General features: G+C 36.3%; 1 protein-coding gene across 3 annotated transcripts in view; it reads right to left on the bottom strand.

Moving 5' to 3' along the window:
• LOC100893415 (histone deacetylase 6) overlaps window positions 1-18,631 on the bottom strand; it is a 70,909-nt gene that overhangs the window by 29,093 nt on the left and 23,185 nt on the right. For all 3 annotated transcript variants that reach the window (XM_011671900.2, XM_011671919.2, XM_031000489.1), the window contains 19 exons: window positions 18,480-18,548; window positions 17,448-17,574; window positions 16,973-17,038; window positions 16,114-16,173; window positions 15,358-15,554; window positions 14,778-14,845; window positions 12,626-12,788; window positions 11,905-11,949; window positions 11,390-11,477; window positions 10,775-10,815; window positions 9,931-10,045; window positions 8,284-8,355; window positions 6,558-6,583; window positions 6,070-6,174; window positions 5,382-5,577; window positions 3,689-3,763; window positions 2,785-2,844; window positions 1,865-1,954; window positions 759-930 (listed from right to left, as the gene is read on the bottom strand). In XM_011671900.2, coding sequence (XP_011670202.2) covers window positions 759-930; window positions 1,865-1,954; window positions 2,785-2,844; window positions 3,689-3,763; window positions 5,382-5,577; window positions 6,070-6,174; window positions 6,558-6,583; window positions 8,284-8,355; window positions 9,931-10,045; window positions 10,775-10,815; window positions 11,390-11,477; window positions 11,905-11,949; window positions 12,626-12,788; window positions 14,778-14,845; window positions 15,358-15,554; window positions 16,114-16,173; window positions 16,973-17,038; window positions 17,448-17,574; window positions 18,480-18,548 — 1,835 coding nt within the window. The remainder of the gene's footprint in view (window positions 1-758; window positions 931-1,864; window positions 1,955-2,784; window positions 2,845-3,688; window positions 3,764-5,381; window positions 5,578-6,069; window positions 6,175-6,557; window positions 6,584-8,283; window positions 8,356-9,930; window positions 10,046-10,774; window positions 10,816-11,389; window positions 11,478-11,904; window positions 11,950-12,625; window positions 12,789-14,777; window positions 14,846-15,357; window positions 15,555-16,113; window positions 16,174-16,972; window positions 17,039-17,447; window positions 17,575-18,479; window positions 18,549-18,631) is intronic.

Below are 18,631 nucleotides of genomic sequence, written 5' to 3'. Positions count from 1 at the left end.
GTTCATCCTGAATTTGAATTACTGAATTACTAATGCTCAAAATATATGCTACTGCTATGTAAATATTTGCCTGAACAAGAACAATTAAAAGTGCATCGATAGCATAACAAATTAACTCTTGTCAATTTTGTACTGAAATCGTTGTACAGAAATGTACAGAGAAGGAGGAGCATCATAAGGGTTTTTAAAAAAGAAGGAAATTGGACAGGGGAAAGCGGATTAGAAAAAGGGATATAACAATTAATTAAAATTAAATTAATATATACATGTTAAATTGAGAATGAATAGAACTTCCAAAATGTGAAAAAAATACAAGGTAAAGGAAGAAAAGAGAGCGACAGGAAGAGAAAATAAAGGGATGGGAAAGAGGAAGAAAGAAGACACTAAAACTAAGAGAGAACAGAAAAGAGAAATGAGGAAGAGAGAGAGAGAGTGATATAGAAAGATATTGAATGATAAAAAAGACGGATGGATACAGAGAACATATTTATATTACAGCGAAAAGGGACAGAGAGAAAGAGACTGGCAAAAGTGAGCAGAAGATAAAGGCCAAAAAAGATATATGTACAGTGTATATAGATGAGGGATGTAAATGCTAATTCAATTAAAAGAGGAGAAAAAAGAGCAGAAAAGGGGAAAACTGAGATACCGGTAAGCAGAAACTTGAAGATGAGATGGACAGGATGAAGTAGGAAAATAGAGATAGATAAATTGAGAAAAGAAAGTTACTGTAAAGAGAGAGAGGTCTGTTTGGTTACCTTGATCTTTCATGGATGACCAAAACTTCTCATGAGCCTTGGCAGCATCGTAGATTGCTTGCATCCCACAGCTTGATGGGATACCAGGTGAAAGGTCGGGACATGGGTCACCCAGCATGATGCGGGTACACATCGCCATGGACACAGCTATGGAGTTCAAGTTGTACCCTCCCTGGTAAATGAAAAAGAATGGGTAAAACAATTTTTTTCATATCATGTATCATATATATATATATATTCCTATATTCACTGAATATCATAAACAGTGTGTGATAAGTATAGGTATCCAATACAAGATTGGCATATCTTTACTATGAGTTTTAAACTTCGGACTTAATTTTATTTAACCTGCACTTCAACAAAAAAAAAACGCCTAATAAAGTATGATGTACTTCATATGGCTTATCCCCAGTCAAGTTGTGCAGCTAATGACATACATCTGCACTTAAGAACACAATCAACTATCAACAGAAAACTCTATTTATTAATTGCCTTTTAAAAATCAATGCTTGAGATGTAACGTTGAAAAATATTGATCTTTGGAGTGGTTTGAAATGATTCAAACATAGATTATTAAACATTTTATGTTGAGGATCAGTGGCTACATTGCACAAAACCAATATTACACTGTTATAGCCTTAAATCAATTCAAAGTCTTCAAAGAAAAACTAATGTCATAAAACTGCAGCTGTATCCAAGTAATGATTTACTTACTGATTCACTGTCAGCAAGAAATGCGACAGGAGTTGATTAGATTAGGACAAACAAAAGAATCGATGCAACAGGACAAGTTCTAGTTCAAATTATTGACATTATTCTCTTGTAGACAGGGGTGAAAGTGAGCACTAAAAAAATAAAGGGGAGGGGGGTATTTTTTCTCAAGCACCCCCACCCCCCCCCCCCTCCCTCCCCCTTGAGTAAACAAATTTATAAAAGGATTGGGGGGGGGGGGAAGGGCATCTAACAACATCCCCCCTTTTGAGTAAGAAAATTGGGGGGAAAATGGCGATAATTAGGGAAAAATAGGGGGGAAAGGGAAAAATAGGGGAGGGGGAAGGGAAAAAATCAGGTAATTATCAGGCCTGGGTAGACTAACGGACATTTACCTCTAACACAGTGATGACACGCCCTCCAGCTATACTGCTAAGCATGTGGGTCATGTGACCATAGCCTTCCGGCGATACCAAGCAATTCCCCTGGGATGGAAACAATGAGCACAATTATTCAAACAGACATTAATATGCATCTATAAATAAATAAATTATTCAAACAGACATTTATATGCATCTATAAATAAATAAATTATTCAAACAGACATTAAAATGCATCTATAAATAAATAAATTATTCAAACAGACATTTATATGCATCTATAAATAAATTAATTATTCAAACAGACATTTATATGCATCTATAAATAAATTAATTATTCAAAAAGACATTTATATGCATCTATAAATAGCTGATAACAAAGACTAGCACTCTGATAACATTTCATAATGCATGATGTAAGGGCATTTGATTTGCAGTCATTTATCTTTACAAAACATAATGAATGGTCTTGCGGGAGAGGCACTGCCTCTGGTAAAAATGCACATTAATTATTCACACAAGATATATATTTTTATCTAATATTTCTTCAATACCCCTATATTTTTATGTAAATGCATGAGATTTACATGAACACAGAGGATTGTCTTGAATGAAAGATAAATTACATGATTGTACTACTTGGCGCTATGTAAGTTACATTTATTATTACAGTCAAACCTGCTTTAGTGACCACCTGTATAGAAAGACCACCTGTCTACACAAAGACCACATTTTTGGTTTCCCTTGAAAATGGTTTCTGACTTAAACATGTACTAAAGGAACCTGTACATAAAGACCACTTGCCTATAAAGACCACTTTTCTTGTCTCCCTTGGATGGTCTTTATAGACAGGTTTCACTGTATTAGTAGTAATGACTGTCACAAACAAATCAAGAGAGAACAGAGCTTTGATCAAAACAAGCAGGAACACTCACTAGTGGGTCTCCCTTAGCAGCATCAAAACCAGCTGAAATGAAGACTAACTCTGGGTTGAACTGAAAAGAGAACATACAGACACTACATAGTTTAATACAAAGGGGAAGAAAAAATATGTATGTACATGTATGAGTGTGTAGGAGAGAGGCTGTAAGAGAGAGTGTGTGGAAGAGAGTGTGTAGGAGAGAGTGTGTGTAGAGAGAGAGAGAGAGGGATAGAAAGGGAGAGAGGAGGGGAGGAAAAAGTACACTAGTGCAAGACTGGAAGAAATAGACTTAGGAAGACAGACAGAAAATAAATCGAGTGGAAGAGAGATGGAGAGATAAAGAAACAGATATTTGGAGAGAGAGAGGGATAGAGAGCAGGAAAGATAGACCAACAAAAAATAGATACAGAGACAATGAGACAAAGAGAGAGAAAGATAATGGGAAAGAGTGTGGGAGAGAGAAAATAGATATAATAAGAGAGGGAGAGAAAAGAGATAGACAAACAGAGAATGAGTCAAAGAGTTCAAGAAAAGAGAGAGAGAGGATACAGGGGAGTGAAGGAGAGAGAGAGAGGGAGGGAAAGAGTTTTGTCCAAAAAAATAACAATATAGGTGAGTAAAATCATAGCAGTCATGGAGTCAGGTGCTCAAAATGACACAAAACTAGACTTCAATTTCATTAACTATTTCCTTCAAATAATAAATCCAGCAAACGACATTGGATGCACAGAATTCATTCACAGAAATATGTCACTGAGCAGCCAGTTGAAAATAAACGTTTGACTTTTCAACCAAAGCCCCCACATCACTGATGACTTTACATCGTCTGTTTGAAGCGAGAAGGGCATTAACACATTTCATTTTAATACACAGACCTAATGACCTTCTGGCGCCAAACTAACGATACAAGTACATACCTGGTATGCTAGAGGCATGATGATATGATGAAAGGCAGCTAGGTATTCAGCATCTCCCATTAAGCCCTTGTTACCCTAAATAGTTAGGTAAAGAAAAGACAAAAGAGAAACTAGATGGAACTTCGACTGCGCGCAGTCGAAAATGATGCCTCCGTCATAGAGCAAGTTTACAAACCAAAAAGCAATTTCTCATATACATATATGACCCTTTGATCTTTGACCTCATGACCCTAAAATGTACTCAGTTCATTGGCTCTGCAAGATGTCCTGAGTTAAATAGTAATCCATCTGTCAGTTCTAATGAGAATGCGTTCACAAGCTATTTTTGCATACATAATGAGCCCATGACATTTGACCTTTGACCTCATGACCCAAGAATCTACTCAGTTCATTGGCTCTGCAAGATACATACATGATCTAAGTTTGGCAGGAATCCATCAATCTGTTCTAATGATAATGCGATCACAAGCTATTTTTTGCATACATAATGAGCCGCATGACCTTTGACCTTGACCAAGACCCCAAAATCTAATCAGTTCATCGGCTCTGCAAGTAACATACATGACGTAAGTTTGGCAGGAATCCATCAATTGGTTCTTGAGATAACGCGATCACGAGCTGTTTTTGCATACATAATGAGCCATGTGACCTTTGACCTTTGACCTCGTGACCCCAAAATCTAATCAGTTCATCGGCTCTGCAAGATACATACATGACCAATGTTTGGCAGGAATCCATCAATCGGTTCTTGAGATAACGCGATCACGAGCTGTTTTTGCATACATAATGAGCCCTGTGACCTTTGACCTTTGACCTCGTGACCCCAAAATCTAATCAGTTCATCGGCTCTGCAAGATACATACATGACCAAAGTTTGGCAGGAATCCATCAATCGGTTCTTCAGATAACGCGATCACGAGAACGGGACGTACGGACGGACGGACGTACGGACGGACGGACAACCCGAAAACATAATGCCTCCGGCTACTTCGTAACGGAGGCATAAAAAGAAAATCAGTAGAATTAAAATACAATCAATGAGAGTCAAATCATTTGTTTAAAAGTGGGCCAGAAATACTCTACCTATTTGAACATGTACATACTACTGTGCATCCTGGGCACATGTTCATTATGTGTAGTAAGTCTGCCTAGAGATAATGCATCTCTTGAATCTTCTGCACCTGTGCACAAGGATAAGAATCATCTTTTGGTTGGAGATGATGTCATTTGCATTAGAATTCAGTTGATTAAAAAAAACGGAGATCAACACAAATGTTACAGGAAGGCAATTGTAATCTCATCTTAAAAAAAAACTCTTATGGGGCATTGCAAGAAAGTTGCAATCAATTGCAAATCCCTTAAATCAAGCGTAAGTCTTGCGGTTAATTGCAAATTTGCAATTGATCGCAACTCAACTTTCTTGCAAAGCCCCAATAGTAAAAGAGAGATAGAGAGAGAGAGAGAGGGGGGGGGGGGGTGAGAATAAAAGCTAGATCTAGTAAACTTAATTTGATGGTTTAAACTTTAATCCTAACAAAATCCTAGAAAATTTAGGAGACTAGTGGGACGTTGCAAGAATCTTGAGTTGCAATCGATTGTAAATATCAGTTGCAAAATTTGTAAGTGATACTTCCAACTTCCAATCAACGCAACTTTCTTGGAACACCCCATTAGTCATATTCCATTAACTTACTGTATTCCAGCCAATGTTGACATTGTAGCCCTGTCCGTCACCTTTTCCTACTTGATCTACCGCCCCCTCTGGTCCCATAGGAAAGTACATACCATTCTCATGCCGATGAAGTGATATGTAGAGCACCGAGGGGTCACTCTCAAAGAGTCTCTGAGTTCCGTTACCATGATGAACATCCCAGTCAACAATTAAAACTCTGCAGAATAAATGAAAGATGAAGGGGGAAAAATCAAGTATTAGATAGGATAAGAACTTTTTTGTGATTCTTTTCTCTATAGTACAGTAGTGGGTTTCACACCATGATGACATCTCATATTTTGTATTGGCCTTCCAGTTTATCTTCTCTTTGGATAAAAAGTCAATTTCAAAAGAGAGAGCTTGTATTAAAGTGATATGTGTCAAAGCCTATCTGTTTGGCCAGGAGGGATTAGACCTCCCTGCGTGATCACTGGCAGGTAGTTATCTCATCAAATCAGCTCTGAACTAACATAAGAAAAAGGGGACCATGGGGGCTATATAGAGGGCACAAGTAGCTACAAATAGTGCAGTCCCGCTTTAAAGTGCAGATAAAGAGATAATTGCCCACATACATTCACACTAAAATTATTCAAAACAGTGTTTTAAAGAATATAAGTTTTGATATTGAATAAGAAACATATATCTTTGAATACTAAAACCATATATATACCTTTTGACACCATACTTGTTCTGAGCATATTTTGAAGCGATAGCAACATTGTTGAAGAAGCAGAATCCAGACGCCAGTTTACTATCAGCATGATGGCCTGGTGGTCTATGAAATCAAGAATACACAATGTTCCTTTATGTTATGAATAAACATTTATGTTAGGATAAATTGTGATAAATGTAATATTTGAATCACATGAAAGAGCCCCCCAAATTAATGACAAGGCTTGAAACATAAATGTTCATCTTTCTCATTGTTTCTTAAGCTGTCATGAAATTTTTAGGACAGATTTGTTATGGACTTGGAAGGATAAATAGGAGAAGAAGAGAAAGCAAGAAATAAATGAAAGAATTTCAGCACACTCTCAGCCAAACAAAATCTCCTAAATTTACATGTATAAAAATAAACAGGAAATTGGAATTTGCATGAATAATGCAGTCATCTCTTCTGGTATATTATTCTCCCATCGACAATTGAAATCAACTTACCTTACAATTCCAACTGCATTCAAGACCTGTTTGATAGATAAATAAATAAAAGAGAAACTTGAAGTTTTCTACAATAACCATATAATTTGTTGTGAATTAAGCATTGCCATAGCAACAAACTTCATATAAATATACCCATTTCTGTTTAAATGAAGAAAAAAAGAAATGGCCAATAATTTAAAAAGAATATATATATATATATATATAAAGAAAGCACATGTAACTTTTTGTAAAGATTAGCTACCCTAGGCATAGAGAGGGTCATCAAAACATCAATTCTTAGAATACAGAAAAGGGGAATTACCCTACTCAGCAAAACAATCACTATACACCATAGTAGATATTGTCTACTGAAAGTCGTAGGAGCAGTACAGAGCATTTAAATAGAATGGATAATGGCGCTATATAAATCTCATGTATTATTATTATCAGCGCTCAAAATACACGGGGGCGGTGGGCGATTCGCCCCCGTGAGCTCCATAATCGCCCCCGTCAGGTTGCTCACGGGGGCGATTGCAAAATTAAAAATCGCCCCCGTGGAATTATAAAATTAATATTATCTTTTCTGATATAACTTTAACACAATATTGAGTATTAATTTTCAAACCTTAAACCAATGAAATGGAACTTAGATGGCGCTTTCTCTACCATCTCTACGAGTATTCCCGATACAAACAACGGAAGCTCGCGGTGCGGCCTTCAGCACAGTGGCTATACTGCGCTGGTAGTACCGGTGTGCACGCTGACGCCCAATATCTGCTGGAGCTGGAGATCGACAATCGCGCAAGGACTGAAACATAGAGAAGTTTTTCGTTGCGAAAGTTTGAATCCTCTGAAATCTGGTGATTCTTAAAGACCAGCAAATAATGTAACCCGACCAGTAAATCAATATTGAGAAGAAGAAGAAGGCATAAGATGTTGCAGGGGCGGATCTATGCGGTTTAGGGGGTTTAACCCCCCCTCCCCTTGTGCTGCCAAGGAAAAATGTGATGTGCACAGAAAATGCTATCACGTGTCCAGACCTACACAGTATTAATAGATGTCAGTAGATGCCAGGAAAATATCACTAACGGATGTTCAAAAAAGCACCAAAAAATCGCCTCGCCGCTTTGCGGCTCGTGGACGATGACCCGCATGTTAGTAGATGCCAGGAAAACACCACTTACAGGGGTTCAAAATAGCAACAACAAAAATCGCCTCGCCGATACTCGGCTCGTGGACGATGCTCCACATCATATTTGGGGTACCCCCCCCCACCCTTAGCAAAAAGCTTGATCCGCCCTGTGTTTTGGAAGGATATGGAAAAGACTAAAAGTAAAGAAAGAATGTAAATAAGGTTGCTCCGTATAATGAGGAAATTATGTGCAAAACGGGAAGAAATGGAGAAAATGTCCTCACAGGGATAAAGTCAATAACAGCTATGTAACAAGTAAATTTCTAAGAGGAAAAATACCGACTTAGATAAATGATAATGATAAAATACCAAGGAGTTTCACGGGTACCAATTCAATGGAAATTTGTATTAAAATAAGAGCCCCCGTCAGCACTAAAAGCGCCCCCGTGAGAAGGCTCACGGGGGCTCTCTTTTTTTTGGAAAGAGCCCCCGTGGGCAAAAAATTAATTTGAGCCCTGATTATTATCATTATTAAACTGCAAGTGAAGTGGTATGAGTGAACAACCCTTTTATCTCTAAGCTGTCATTACATTGATGAGGGGAGATACTGACCTGGTTTGAAAGCACAGCATCTACAAGGTTGAGAGTACACCCTGCAGCCACCGATGCACTCAGGTAGGTATCCTGAGGAACAAACAACAAGATATGGCTCAAAAGGACACTGAAAAATGATAGCAAGGCATTAATTTACATTTGCCACTCCAAACCCAGGAGAGAAATGGGGACCTCAATTCAATTCAATTCAAGTGAACATTTATTTGCTTCCATTGAATTTGACAACATATTTGACATCTGTTCAAACAATACAATTTATACGTAGGAACATAACTATAATTTAAGAACTTGTATTACACAAGAAAGAAGGCGCGAATAGCTTGTAATGGGTACGCCTGAATACACAAACGCATAATATACATTATAAATAAAAGAAAGGAAGAAAGGGATAGGCAATGAGAGGAGGATAGAGAGCTTGGAGAAAGAGACAAGAAGAGGACTGCAACGTAGTAGCAATGGAGTGTATGGCAAGGATGACAAAAGCCTTTTGTGTTAGTGATTGCCATATGCCCGAACAGTGACCATATGGTACGAATACTCCCGTGGGAGTGGAGATGATGCACATTGTCCGTGAATGAAGCCAATGAAAACAAAATCTGTAGAGCGCTTAGAGACGGTATTTCAAATCAAGTGCTATATAAATCCACATTATTATTAGGTTGTTTTGAAATAAAGCAAATATTGTGACTAAAAAGCAAAAGAAACAAAATCAGAGAGATGTATAGTTTCAGAATCATCAGAGAAATTACAAAATTTGTACATTTTTTTAGCATCTATTTCCTTCTTTGTTGAAATGCCACATTGCTAAATATCCTTGTAACTTTGATGCTATCAAACTCTCTCTATTCATGTATGAAACCATTTACAGAACTGGAATGGGATATCTATATAAAATAGAGAGTGGTCCTGTACATCTTTTGCATTATGACAATTTCAGAAAAGCCTTTTACTCGTCTAATTCACTATATAATGTTAGTTACAGAAAGAAAAGAAAAAGAAAAAACAACAACTAGCAAACAAAGCACGGAAAAAAATTGATAGTGACTAGGGCACCGTCTAATAAAGAGTTGCGATTGATCCTAATCGATTGCAAGTCCTCTTTTCAATCGGAACTGTTTATAAGACAGGGCCCAGTGATCTGATCAGTTTTTACACTAAAATAACTTCACTTCAAGCAAAAGAACAAATTAACCTACAGCTCCCAGAGTTATATTATCTAGCTACTCATCAACTAAAATCAAAGAAATCTGATGAAAAGTTTTTCAGACTTATCAAAACTATACCAGGGGTGACACACTTCATTTATGAGTAAGAATAACATGCAGATAGAAATAGCAATGATTCTTAAAAGACATGCTGTATCTCTTTAGGCTAACCAAAACTGTACATGGGCTGGCAAACTTTATTGGTGACAGAGCGCAGAAGCACAGACAGAGGAAAATAGCAATGGATAAGAACATGCTGAAGCTTTTCAAAAAGGTAACTTTTTGCAAGAATGAACTAAAAAACTAAAGGAAGAAAGCACAGGAAAATAACAAGCTCTGATTGACTTCCAGTATAATTCAGATGAATGTCGACATCAATACAAAGAGAATGTTACTCACTGGGTTAAAAAAAGATCTCGCTGAATGGAGCATTACTTACTGGATGAACATAGATGTCTCTGCTATACCGAGTAGAATTAAACTTATCCTGGATATCAATCAGCTCTCTGGCTGTGTGCTTGCTGGTCTCTTTGATATCTCCAATCATGTCAGCTCTGTTAGAATAATAATAATAATAGTAAAGGGGAATCCCCTTTGTTCATCATAATTGTTTATTGTAACATACAACATGAATGTTTATACAATTCACTCCTAGATCCTCATCAAATGATTGGTCAAACATGGTCACATGTGATTCATTATACTGAGACTATCCCAATTGTATGCAAAAGCATAATTTTTTGGTATAATAGCATATATGTAAACATATCAACATCAAAGGTTCGGCACATCAATCTATCATGTACTGTTTATCAATCGGTTTTCTAGCTGTGTACTTGCTTGTTTTCTCAATATCTCCTATCATGTCTATTCTGTTTAATATAAGAGAGAATTGTTTTAAAGGGAAATCCCCTTTCTATTGGTGCTATTTACAATATGGCATGACCTACAGTGAGGATACTTCTTAACCCATACAGTTCAGAGGTTTGACATATTCATTTCTTCATTGATTTCATGACGAGAATAACCAAATATCTCTACAAACTTTGTTATTGAGATCCCAATTAAATTATTAATCTTGATGAATTAGTTTATTTCTCATAAAATTTGGAAATTTATCTACATCTTTTAACAAATTCTTAATTCATGTGCTTTCAGTCAAATTGCATATATACATGTAAATGACGCAACCATGAAATGGAGGAGCATTAAATGAACAAACATCATTGTTACCTATTTGAAGACACTTTTATACTTTATTAAGGCTTTACAGAGATACTTACAAATGGCAAGTTTCCAATTCTTCAGCTGTAGCTTCCCTTGTCTAAAAAAAAAAAAACAATTGGAAACAAGTAATAAATAGGAAGAGGGGCATCCATGGAAAGGAAAGTAATACTTGGACACAAACAATTATAATAAAACAAGTTTTATAACATTAAAATACATGTAATTATTTCCACTTGTGCTTCAATTTCATTGATAGCTATTAGGTAGAGAGGTAAAAAGACAAAATTTAAGAAGGATATGATGAGGCTGTGGTAAATTATCAAGCTGTATGGAGCTTACTCCAGTATGCCACCTTTCTTTTCAAGTTCAATTCAAGAGCAGCTGAAACAACTTAAAATGTTCAATCTTTCCAAGATTATTTACAAAGGCTATTGGCATATTGATCAAATGAATGGTATTTTTTTTCTTTTTACAAATGTGTGTAAATGTTCAAGTGATATCTCCTTTATCTTGGTATTAAAGTCTTTCAACTCACATTATTGACTAATTCTAAAGCACCTTGGAAGCACATAGAGACGTTTTATCATAATGTGATATGCACTATACACAACAAAACATTATCAATATCATTATCATCTTAGCTATTCTCTCAGATAACAAAAAAATAATACCTCTAGTTTGATACATCTATCTATCAGTCCATGTTCTTGATGTTTGCTGTATATCCTAGCTATTCTCTCAGGCCGTTCAGGGTGATCGCTGTAAACGAGTCAAATAAGTAGGCAATGTGAACAGACCCATCATCCAGTCATTCAGAATATGTAATAACTATTACTAAATATAGTACAACCTGCTTTAGTGACCACCTGTCTATAAAGACCACTTTTTTGTTTCCCTTGAAAATGGTTTCTCATTGAAACATGTACTAAAGAAACCTGTCTACAAATACCACTTTTTATGTTTCTCTTGGGCAGTCGCTATAGACAGGTTTGACTGTATTATATTATATGATAGGCAATTTGCAAATACCTTGCATAAACAACATATGAATAAGAATCTCTCTGAATAACATTTGTTAACAACGTTCTTTGATCAATTAACAATTGAATTTGAATTGCCTTTAATGTCTACGTGTATATTGTATTCAACAAAACAAACAAAACAAAAACATGTCAGTCCTACTTACAAGGTTCTGTGTAGTTTCATTCGTTCATCATAAACAAATCCAGTCCTGAAATAGAAGAAGACAAAATCAGTTATCATCAATTTCATATTTACAAGACGAAAATATCTTTGGGAGATTTGTATTATGTATCTCCAATATCAGGGTCAAAACAGTTGTACCATTCTTGATCAAGGATATCCATTCTAAAACTACAAAACAACCCATTGAGTATTCTATTCTGTCCATGATTTGAAATCGCATAATCTATACCCCAAAGAAAAATGACCAATTCTCACAATCAAAGGTAAGAGAATTCCATATCGGGGCTAACATTTTGGCAATTATTGCCTGAAAATACCCTGGAGATTTATACGTATGATCTTTCAACTTTCAGAGCTCCTTAATTCAATGTAACACAATGAGAAATTGTTTTGTAAATCCATGCCGAAATTCATGAATGTTGAACGCTTCATTCTATTTAAAATGACCTTGCATTTTGCACTTTATAATCAATATTTGGGAATGTACAGTCAAACCTACTTTAGTGACCACCTGTCTACAAAGACCACATTTTTTGTTTCCCTTGCAAATGGTTCTCATTGAAACATGTACTAAAGCAACCTGTCTACAAAGACCACTTTTTGTGTTTCCCTTGGGCAGTCGCTATAGACAGGTTTGACTATACCAAAAGCAGTATTCTGTAGCAGATGTGTTATATAGCAGATGATGAGAGAATTGTTACCTGTTAGGAGGCGATGACAACATGAGTTCCTTGAGGAGTCTACCGGTGACCTCACCTACACCAGCCTTCCCTGCTGCATCATCCCAAGGAGGAGGAGGTACATCTGGGGTCGTACTGCTCACGTCTTCACTCTGGATGGGTTCCTCTTTACATGCTATGTTTACTGGTGAGGAATTTAGATTGAGAATGTTTCAGGTCAATTTGATACTTTGGTGGACTGAAAAGCCAAATGTCATTGATTTTATACACAGGTTTCAAAGAAACTACCAACTTTCTCATGCTGTATCTCATTTTCATATCTGGAAATTCTTTGCAATCTTTTCAGGATGTTCGTTTTACATTATTTCCATTATTGAAGTAGGACAACATCTAAACCTGTATAATCAATCATTTTTCTGGGCTCTTCCATTGCACTTGTGTATTCTTGCACTTTGGTGCCTTTGTTAACCACTTCAACCATTCACATCTTCAACAGCTAGAAAAGTAGAGCTTAATAAAAAACACAAAATGCTAAATCTTTATTTCATGTTCTCTATGATTAAAATAGACATCTGATAACAAACCAATATAATGGTAATAATAATAATATCAATTTGACCCAGAGGAGTTCTTCGCTTGTCCATATTCGTCAATTGCTGTATAGCGCCACTAACAGCGCTCAAAATACACGGGGGCGGTGGGCGATTCGCCCCCGTGTTGCTCACGGGGGCGATTGCAAAATTAAAAACCGCCCCCGTGGAATTATAAAATCAAGATTATCTTTTCTGATATAACTTTAACACAATATTGAGCATCAATTTTCAAACCTTAAACAAATGAAATGGAACTTAAATGGTGCTAATTGCTCTTTCATCTCTATGAGTATTACCGATACAAACAACGGAAGCCCGCAGTGCAGCCGTCAGCAGAGGATAATTACTGCGCCGATAGTACCGATGTGACACGCTGACGCCCAATATATGCTGGAGCTGGAGACGATCGCGCAAGGACTAAAACATGAAGAAGTGTTTCGTTGTGAAAAGTGTGAATCCTCTGAAATCTGGTTATTCTAAAAGACCAGCAAATAATGTAACTCGACCTGTAAATCAATATTGAGAAGAAGATCACCAAAGATGTTGCAGGGGCGGATCTAGGCGGTTTAGGGGGCTTAATTGCCCCTCCCCCCTTGGGCTGCCAAGTGAAAATATGATGTGCATAGAAAATTGCTATCATGTGTCCAGACCTACACAGTATTAGTAGATGTCAGTAGATGCTAGGATAACGGGGGTTCAAAACAGCACAAAAAATTGCCTTGCCGCTTTGCGGCTCGTGGACGATGCTTCGCATGTTAGTAGATGCCAGGAAAACATCACTTACGGGGTTCAAAGTAGCAACAACAATAAAAAATCGCCTCGCCGCTATGCGGCTCGTGGACGATGCTCCACATCGTATTTGGGTTTCCTCCGGCCCCCCCCTACCCTTAGCAAAAAGCTAAATCCGCCCCTGTGTTTTGGAAGGAAATGGTAAAGACTAAAAGTAAAGAAAGAATGTAAATAAGGTTGCTCCAAATAATGAGGAGGACATTATGTGCAGAACGGGAAGAAATGGAGAGAATGTCATCACGGGGACGGAGATAAAAGTCAATAACAGCTATATTAAACAAGTAATTTTCTCAGAGGGAAAATGCCGACTTAAATATGATAATGATAAAATACCAAGGAATTTAGGAGTTTCATGGGTACCAATTCAATGGAAATTTGTATTAAAATAAGAGCCCTTGTCAGCACTAAAAGAGCCCCCGTGAGAAGGCTCACGGGGGCTCTTTTTTTTTTGGAAGAGCCCCCGTGGACAAAAAATTAATTTGAGCCCTGGCCACTAAACATGTGTCAAAATATGGATTCTTCATCCAAATGTCAACGAGAGGCAAATAAGTTTTTAACTTTAAATGCCTACTTCCAAGGTATATTTCCAAGGTATAATAGTGGGTTCTTGCACAGCACTCATGTCTCCCAGACTTGACACTCTTGGGGCTTCACAATCATTACCCCAGCTTTAGCAGGGCTGCCATCATGGCCCTCTAGCATTAAATTTTTCAATAACACTGAATTTGAACACTGCAATAATTGTTCAACCACCTACAAACATAAAACAGATAAAAAGTATTTCTACTTACCATCACATTGAAAGCACTTCCAGTAGGGCTTTAGGGCCTTGGTCACATTGTGTATGGTTTCCAATGCACTATGTTTATAATTAAAACATAAAGTAAAAGTAGACTCTAGGACAAAAATTCTTGAATAGTTTTTGCAAATAAATCACAAAATTTATGTCAAGAATGCAATTGAAACAGCTAGGAGATTGATATGTAAAACTAATAACACTTTGTGGCTATAAAGATATGAGGTGAGATATAATCCCAAGTTTTAATCTTCATTTATATATTGCAACATTCATATAAGACTAAATGACTTGGGTGTAATGGTAAATCTACATGGGAAGTGTATTCCTAAATAGTAATTCATTGACTCCATCATCAATCATATAAACATTTATTACTTCTTTTATTATGTTCCAGAACTGACTTGGCAGAACGAAGCCACAAGTTTCACCAAAAAAAAAATTCTTCCACAGAACTATCAGTACAGAGTTTAACAGAAATATGGAACCAGAGAGAAGATAAGTAGAAAGAAATAATGGAAGTTAGGTGAATAGGGAAATATTAAGAAGAGCAAATAGAAGACATGAGATCTTACTTATCAGAGACGTGTTTGATTTGCGATAGAGGATTGGGTAGATCTCCAAGAAGCGTCTTAGTGCACATGGCAGCTGACTTGCCCAGGGCTTCTAAGCTGTATCCACCTTCTAAACCCAACACCACCTTGCCCTGTGCTAACCCCATCAGGTGGTGTGTCATGTGAGCAAAACCATCAGGACTTATGCACATCTCACCCTAGTAATGAATAAAAGAAAAGCTTGTGAATAGTATCAGCAGTTTAGGTTAGATCATTTGAGATTTTTTTTCTGTTGCTTTGACTATAGCCTTGTTTTTATTGGTTATCTGTCAAACAATCTTCATCTGCTTTCTCACATTTTCATTTTTATAGAATGCTGTCTTATTCATTTATTTGATAATTTTTCCTTTCATAGGGTGGAACACCCTAATAGCCAAAGCATGTTTGCATAAAAGTCCACCATTTCTACTATGGATGATAATTAGGTTTTAATGCAATTTGTTGAATCAGTCATGACAACCGCATATACATGTATCTGTAAAGATCTATACTTTGATTAAATTATATATGATGAATACAATTATCTATGGGACTTGACATTCACATTTGTACAGATCTCTTTGGAATGATAACATTATTTCAGTATGGGGAAAACAAATACTAATACATGTTTACCTGATTGAGCATTTCACAAAGATGATGTATTTCAAAGGGTCACTTTTTACCTTCAATTATCAAAACAAACAAAAAGAAGGCAAAAATTAAAAAGTGGTTTACCTTAGGATCTCCTTCAGCCGCATCAAACCCAGCAGACACAAGGACCAGCTGAGGGTTGAACTGAAACAGAAACAGATTAAACCTGGTTAAAGTAGAGGTATCGTAGTTGAGTGGTTTAAGCACTTGACTTGAAATGCAAAGGTCCTGGGTTCGATCCCCGACACAATACCAATGTCCTTTGGCATTAAGGTATTAATCTACATTTGCCACTCCAAACCAAGGAGAGAAATGGGGACCTGGTAGGATGACGGTAAGAATACTCCTCAAGGGGTGGAGATGGTGCATATTGTGCGTGAAAGAATCAGATGACTGGGGTAATAATATCTTTAAAGCGCTTAGAGACTGTATTTTGTATTAAGCGCTATATAAATTCAGATTATTATAACGTCTAATAATAGCTATCCCTACAGACAGGTAAATCACTTTCACTACACCTGTAATCAAAAGTAACCTGAAAAAACCATTACAAGATGAACAATGAATAGTCATGCAGTATTCAGACCCTTTGAAGGTCTCATGAAACATGGGAAACATATTTGCATTATTTTATCTACTTTTGGAAAGAACCATCATCAAAGTACAAACTCAAAAGAAAGTTTGGGACAATATCATCATGTAATTTCATGGACATCCACTATTAAAGTATAAATCTTACATCTGGAAAACATACAGGATTAGAGTATCAATTGAAAATAAAATCCCAACTGTTACATACACCTAGTTAAACTAGCTTTTTAATTTAAATTGTACAACAGTTTTTGTGCTAACCAAGTACTTGATGTCATTCTAGTCAATGATCAGAGATTTAATAATTTATATTTATGGCGTTTTATATCTTAATCATACCAACATTACTCACCTCATACGCCAGAGGTAGAAGCAGCTGTTGAAAGACAGTAAGGTATTCCGCATCACCCATTCCAATCTGTATAGAACAAAAGAAAACATGTTTACAAGCTCATCAATTTATATTCAAATCATCTCTTCCCAGAGGTTCAATCAAGTATGTTTCTGTTTACAGCCACAATGGCATTATAGTGTATATTAAAACAAAAAGGTTTCTAACAGACAGTGAGGGTTGAACACATCCATTAATAAAGTGTAGTACTGTATGCAGTCGAACCAGCTTTAGCAACCACCTGTATAGAAAGACCATCTTCCTACAAAGACCACATTCTTTTATTTCCCTTGAAAGTGGTTTTTCATTAAAACCTATACTGAAGGAACCTGTACATAAAGACCACATGCTTTATAACGACCACCATTCTTGTCTTTCTTGGGCGGTCTTTATTTACAGGTTTCACTGTAAAAATATTGAATTAGAAATACCATACCTTGTTCCATGGCACATTGACATTGTACCCCTTTCCAGCACCTTCTCCAATATGATCATAGTTAGATGCCTCTAGGTGAGGCCAGAAGCTGGTGTTCTCATAACGATGCATGGAGAAGTACATGATACTGAAAACAAAACAAAAAAACATTTATTACTATTTATTAGAATTTATTGGGACATGTTTGTGACAATTATTGGGATAAAAACAAATTAAGGATTCTCTACAAAGTGGTCTCTAACAATCCACTGAAAAGTAATGAAATAAACCAATAACTGATTTGTTATTTGTATCATTTGTCTACACTCTGTACAATGATGTTCTTGATTTTTTTATTTCTGCATACCTTGTATTTTTAAGAGATGTGAAATAAATGAACTTGAAATTGATAAATGTAAGCAAAGTCATTTTATGTCACAATGGTCTTATAATTCAAATTTTAATAGCTGAATCAACTTCTCTTAACAATAAAAACTTGTAACATGTATTTTAATAGTGTGTATTAAAAGCTGTATTTTAATTAGCTTTGGAGAAAGAAAGATCAACATAAACTCTAGTTAAAATGGTAACCTTTCCTAATCATAAATGAAAATGACATAAAGAGCAATCCAACCCTTGTTCATTTGCATGAAAGTAGAAATATAAGATAAACAGAATAGCAAAAGTATGAAATAAATTAGACATTTAGAAAGTTATGAATGTTTGAAATATGCAAATCTCAAATTGGCAGTTTGGTCAGCCTATACCTAGTGATTACAACTTTCTCATTTTTGTCCGATTTCATTCAAACTTTTATCACTCTACTTCTCTTATTTTTCTGTTTTCCTCTAGATTAGTATGCTATCAAGCTTGGATTTCCCACTAAATGATTTTCATATAAGATCAAAGATACCTTGGATCATCTTGTTAAGTCATTAATCCTCATTGCCAAGTCCCTCACAGAGGACTTAAAGCCATCGGTCCCCTGGTTGCTTACTTAAAAGCATAAACATGTTTTCTTAGCAGTCAGGTAAAGCAAAGATACAAACATACCTTGGATCATCTTGAGTAAGATACTGGATCCCTTGACCATGATGGACATCCCAATCAACAATCAGGATTCTGGTTTCGGCAAAATAAAAAAGAGAAGGGAATTATTGCTTTAAAGAAACTTCTAGAAAGCCCCCAAACCAATCCCCAAATCA

Source organism: Strongylocentrotus purpuratus, unplaced genomic scaffold, assembly GCF_000002235.5.
Source record: "Strongylocentrotus purpuratus isolate Spur 01 unplaced genomic scaffold, Spur_5.0 spur5_scaffold_6, whole genome shotgun sequence".
Taxonomy (NCBI): Eukaryota; Metazoa; Echinodermata; class Echinoidea; order Camarodonta; family Strongylocentrotidae; genus Strongylocentrotus; species Strongylocentrotus purpuratus.
Note: the sequence above shows the minus strand (reverse complement) of the source record. Positions and strands in the feature narration are given on the sequence as shown.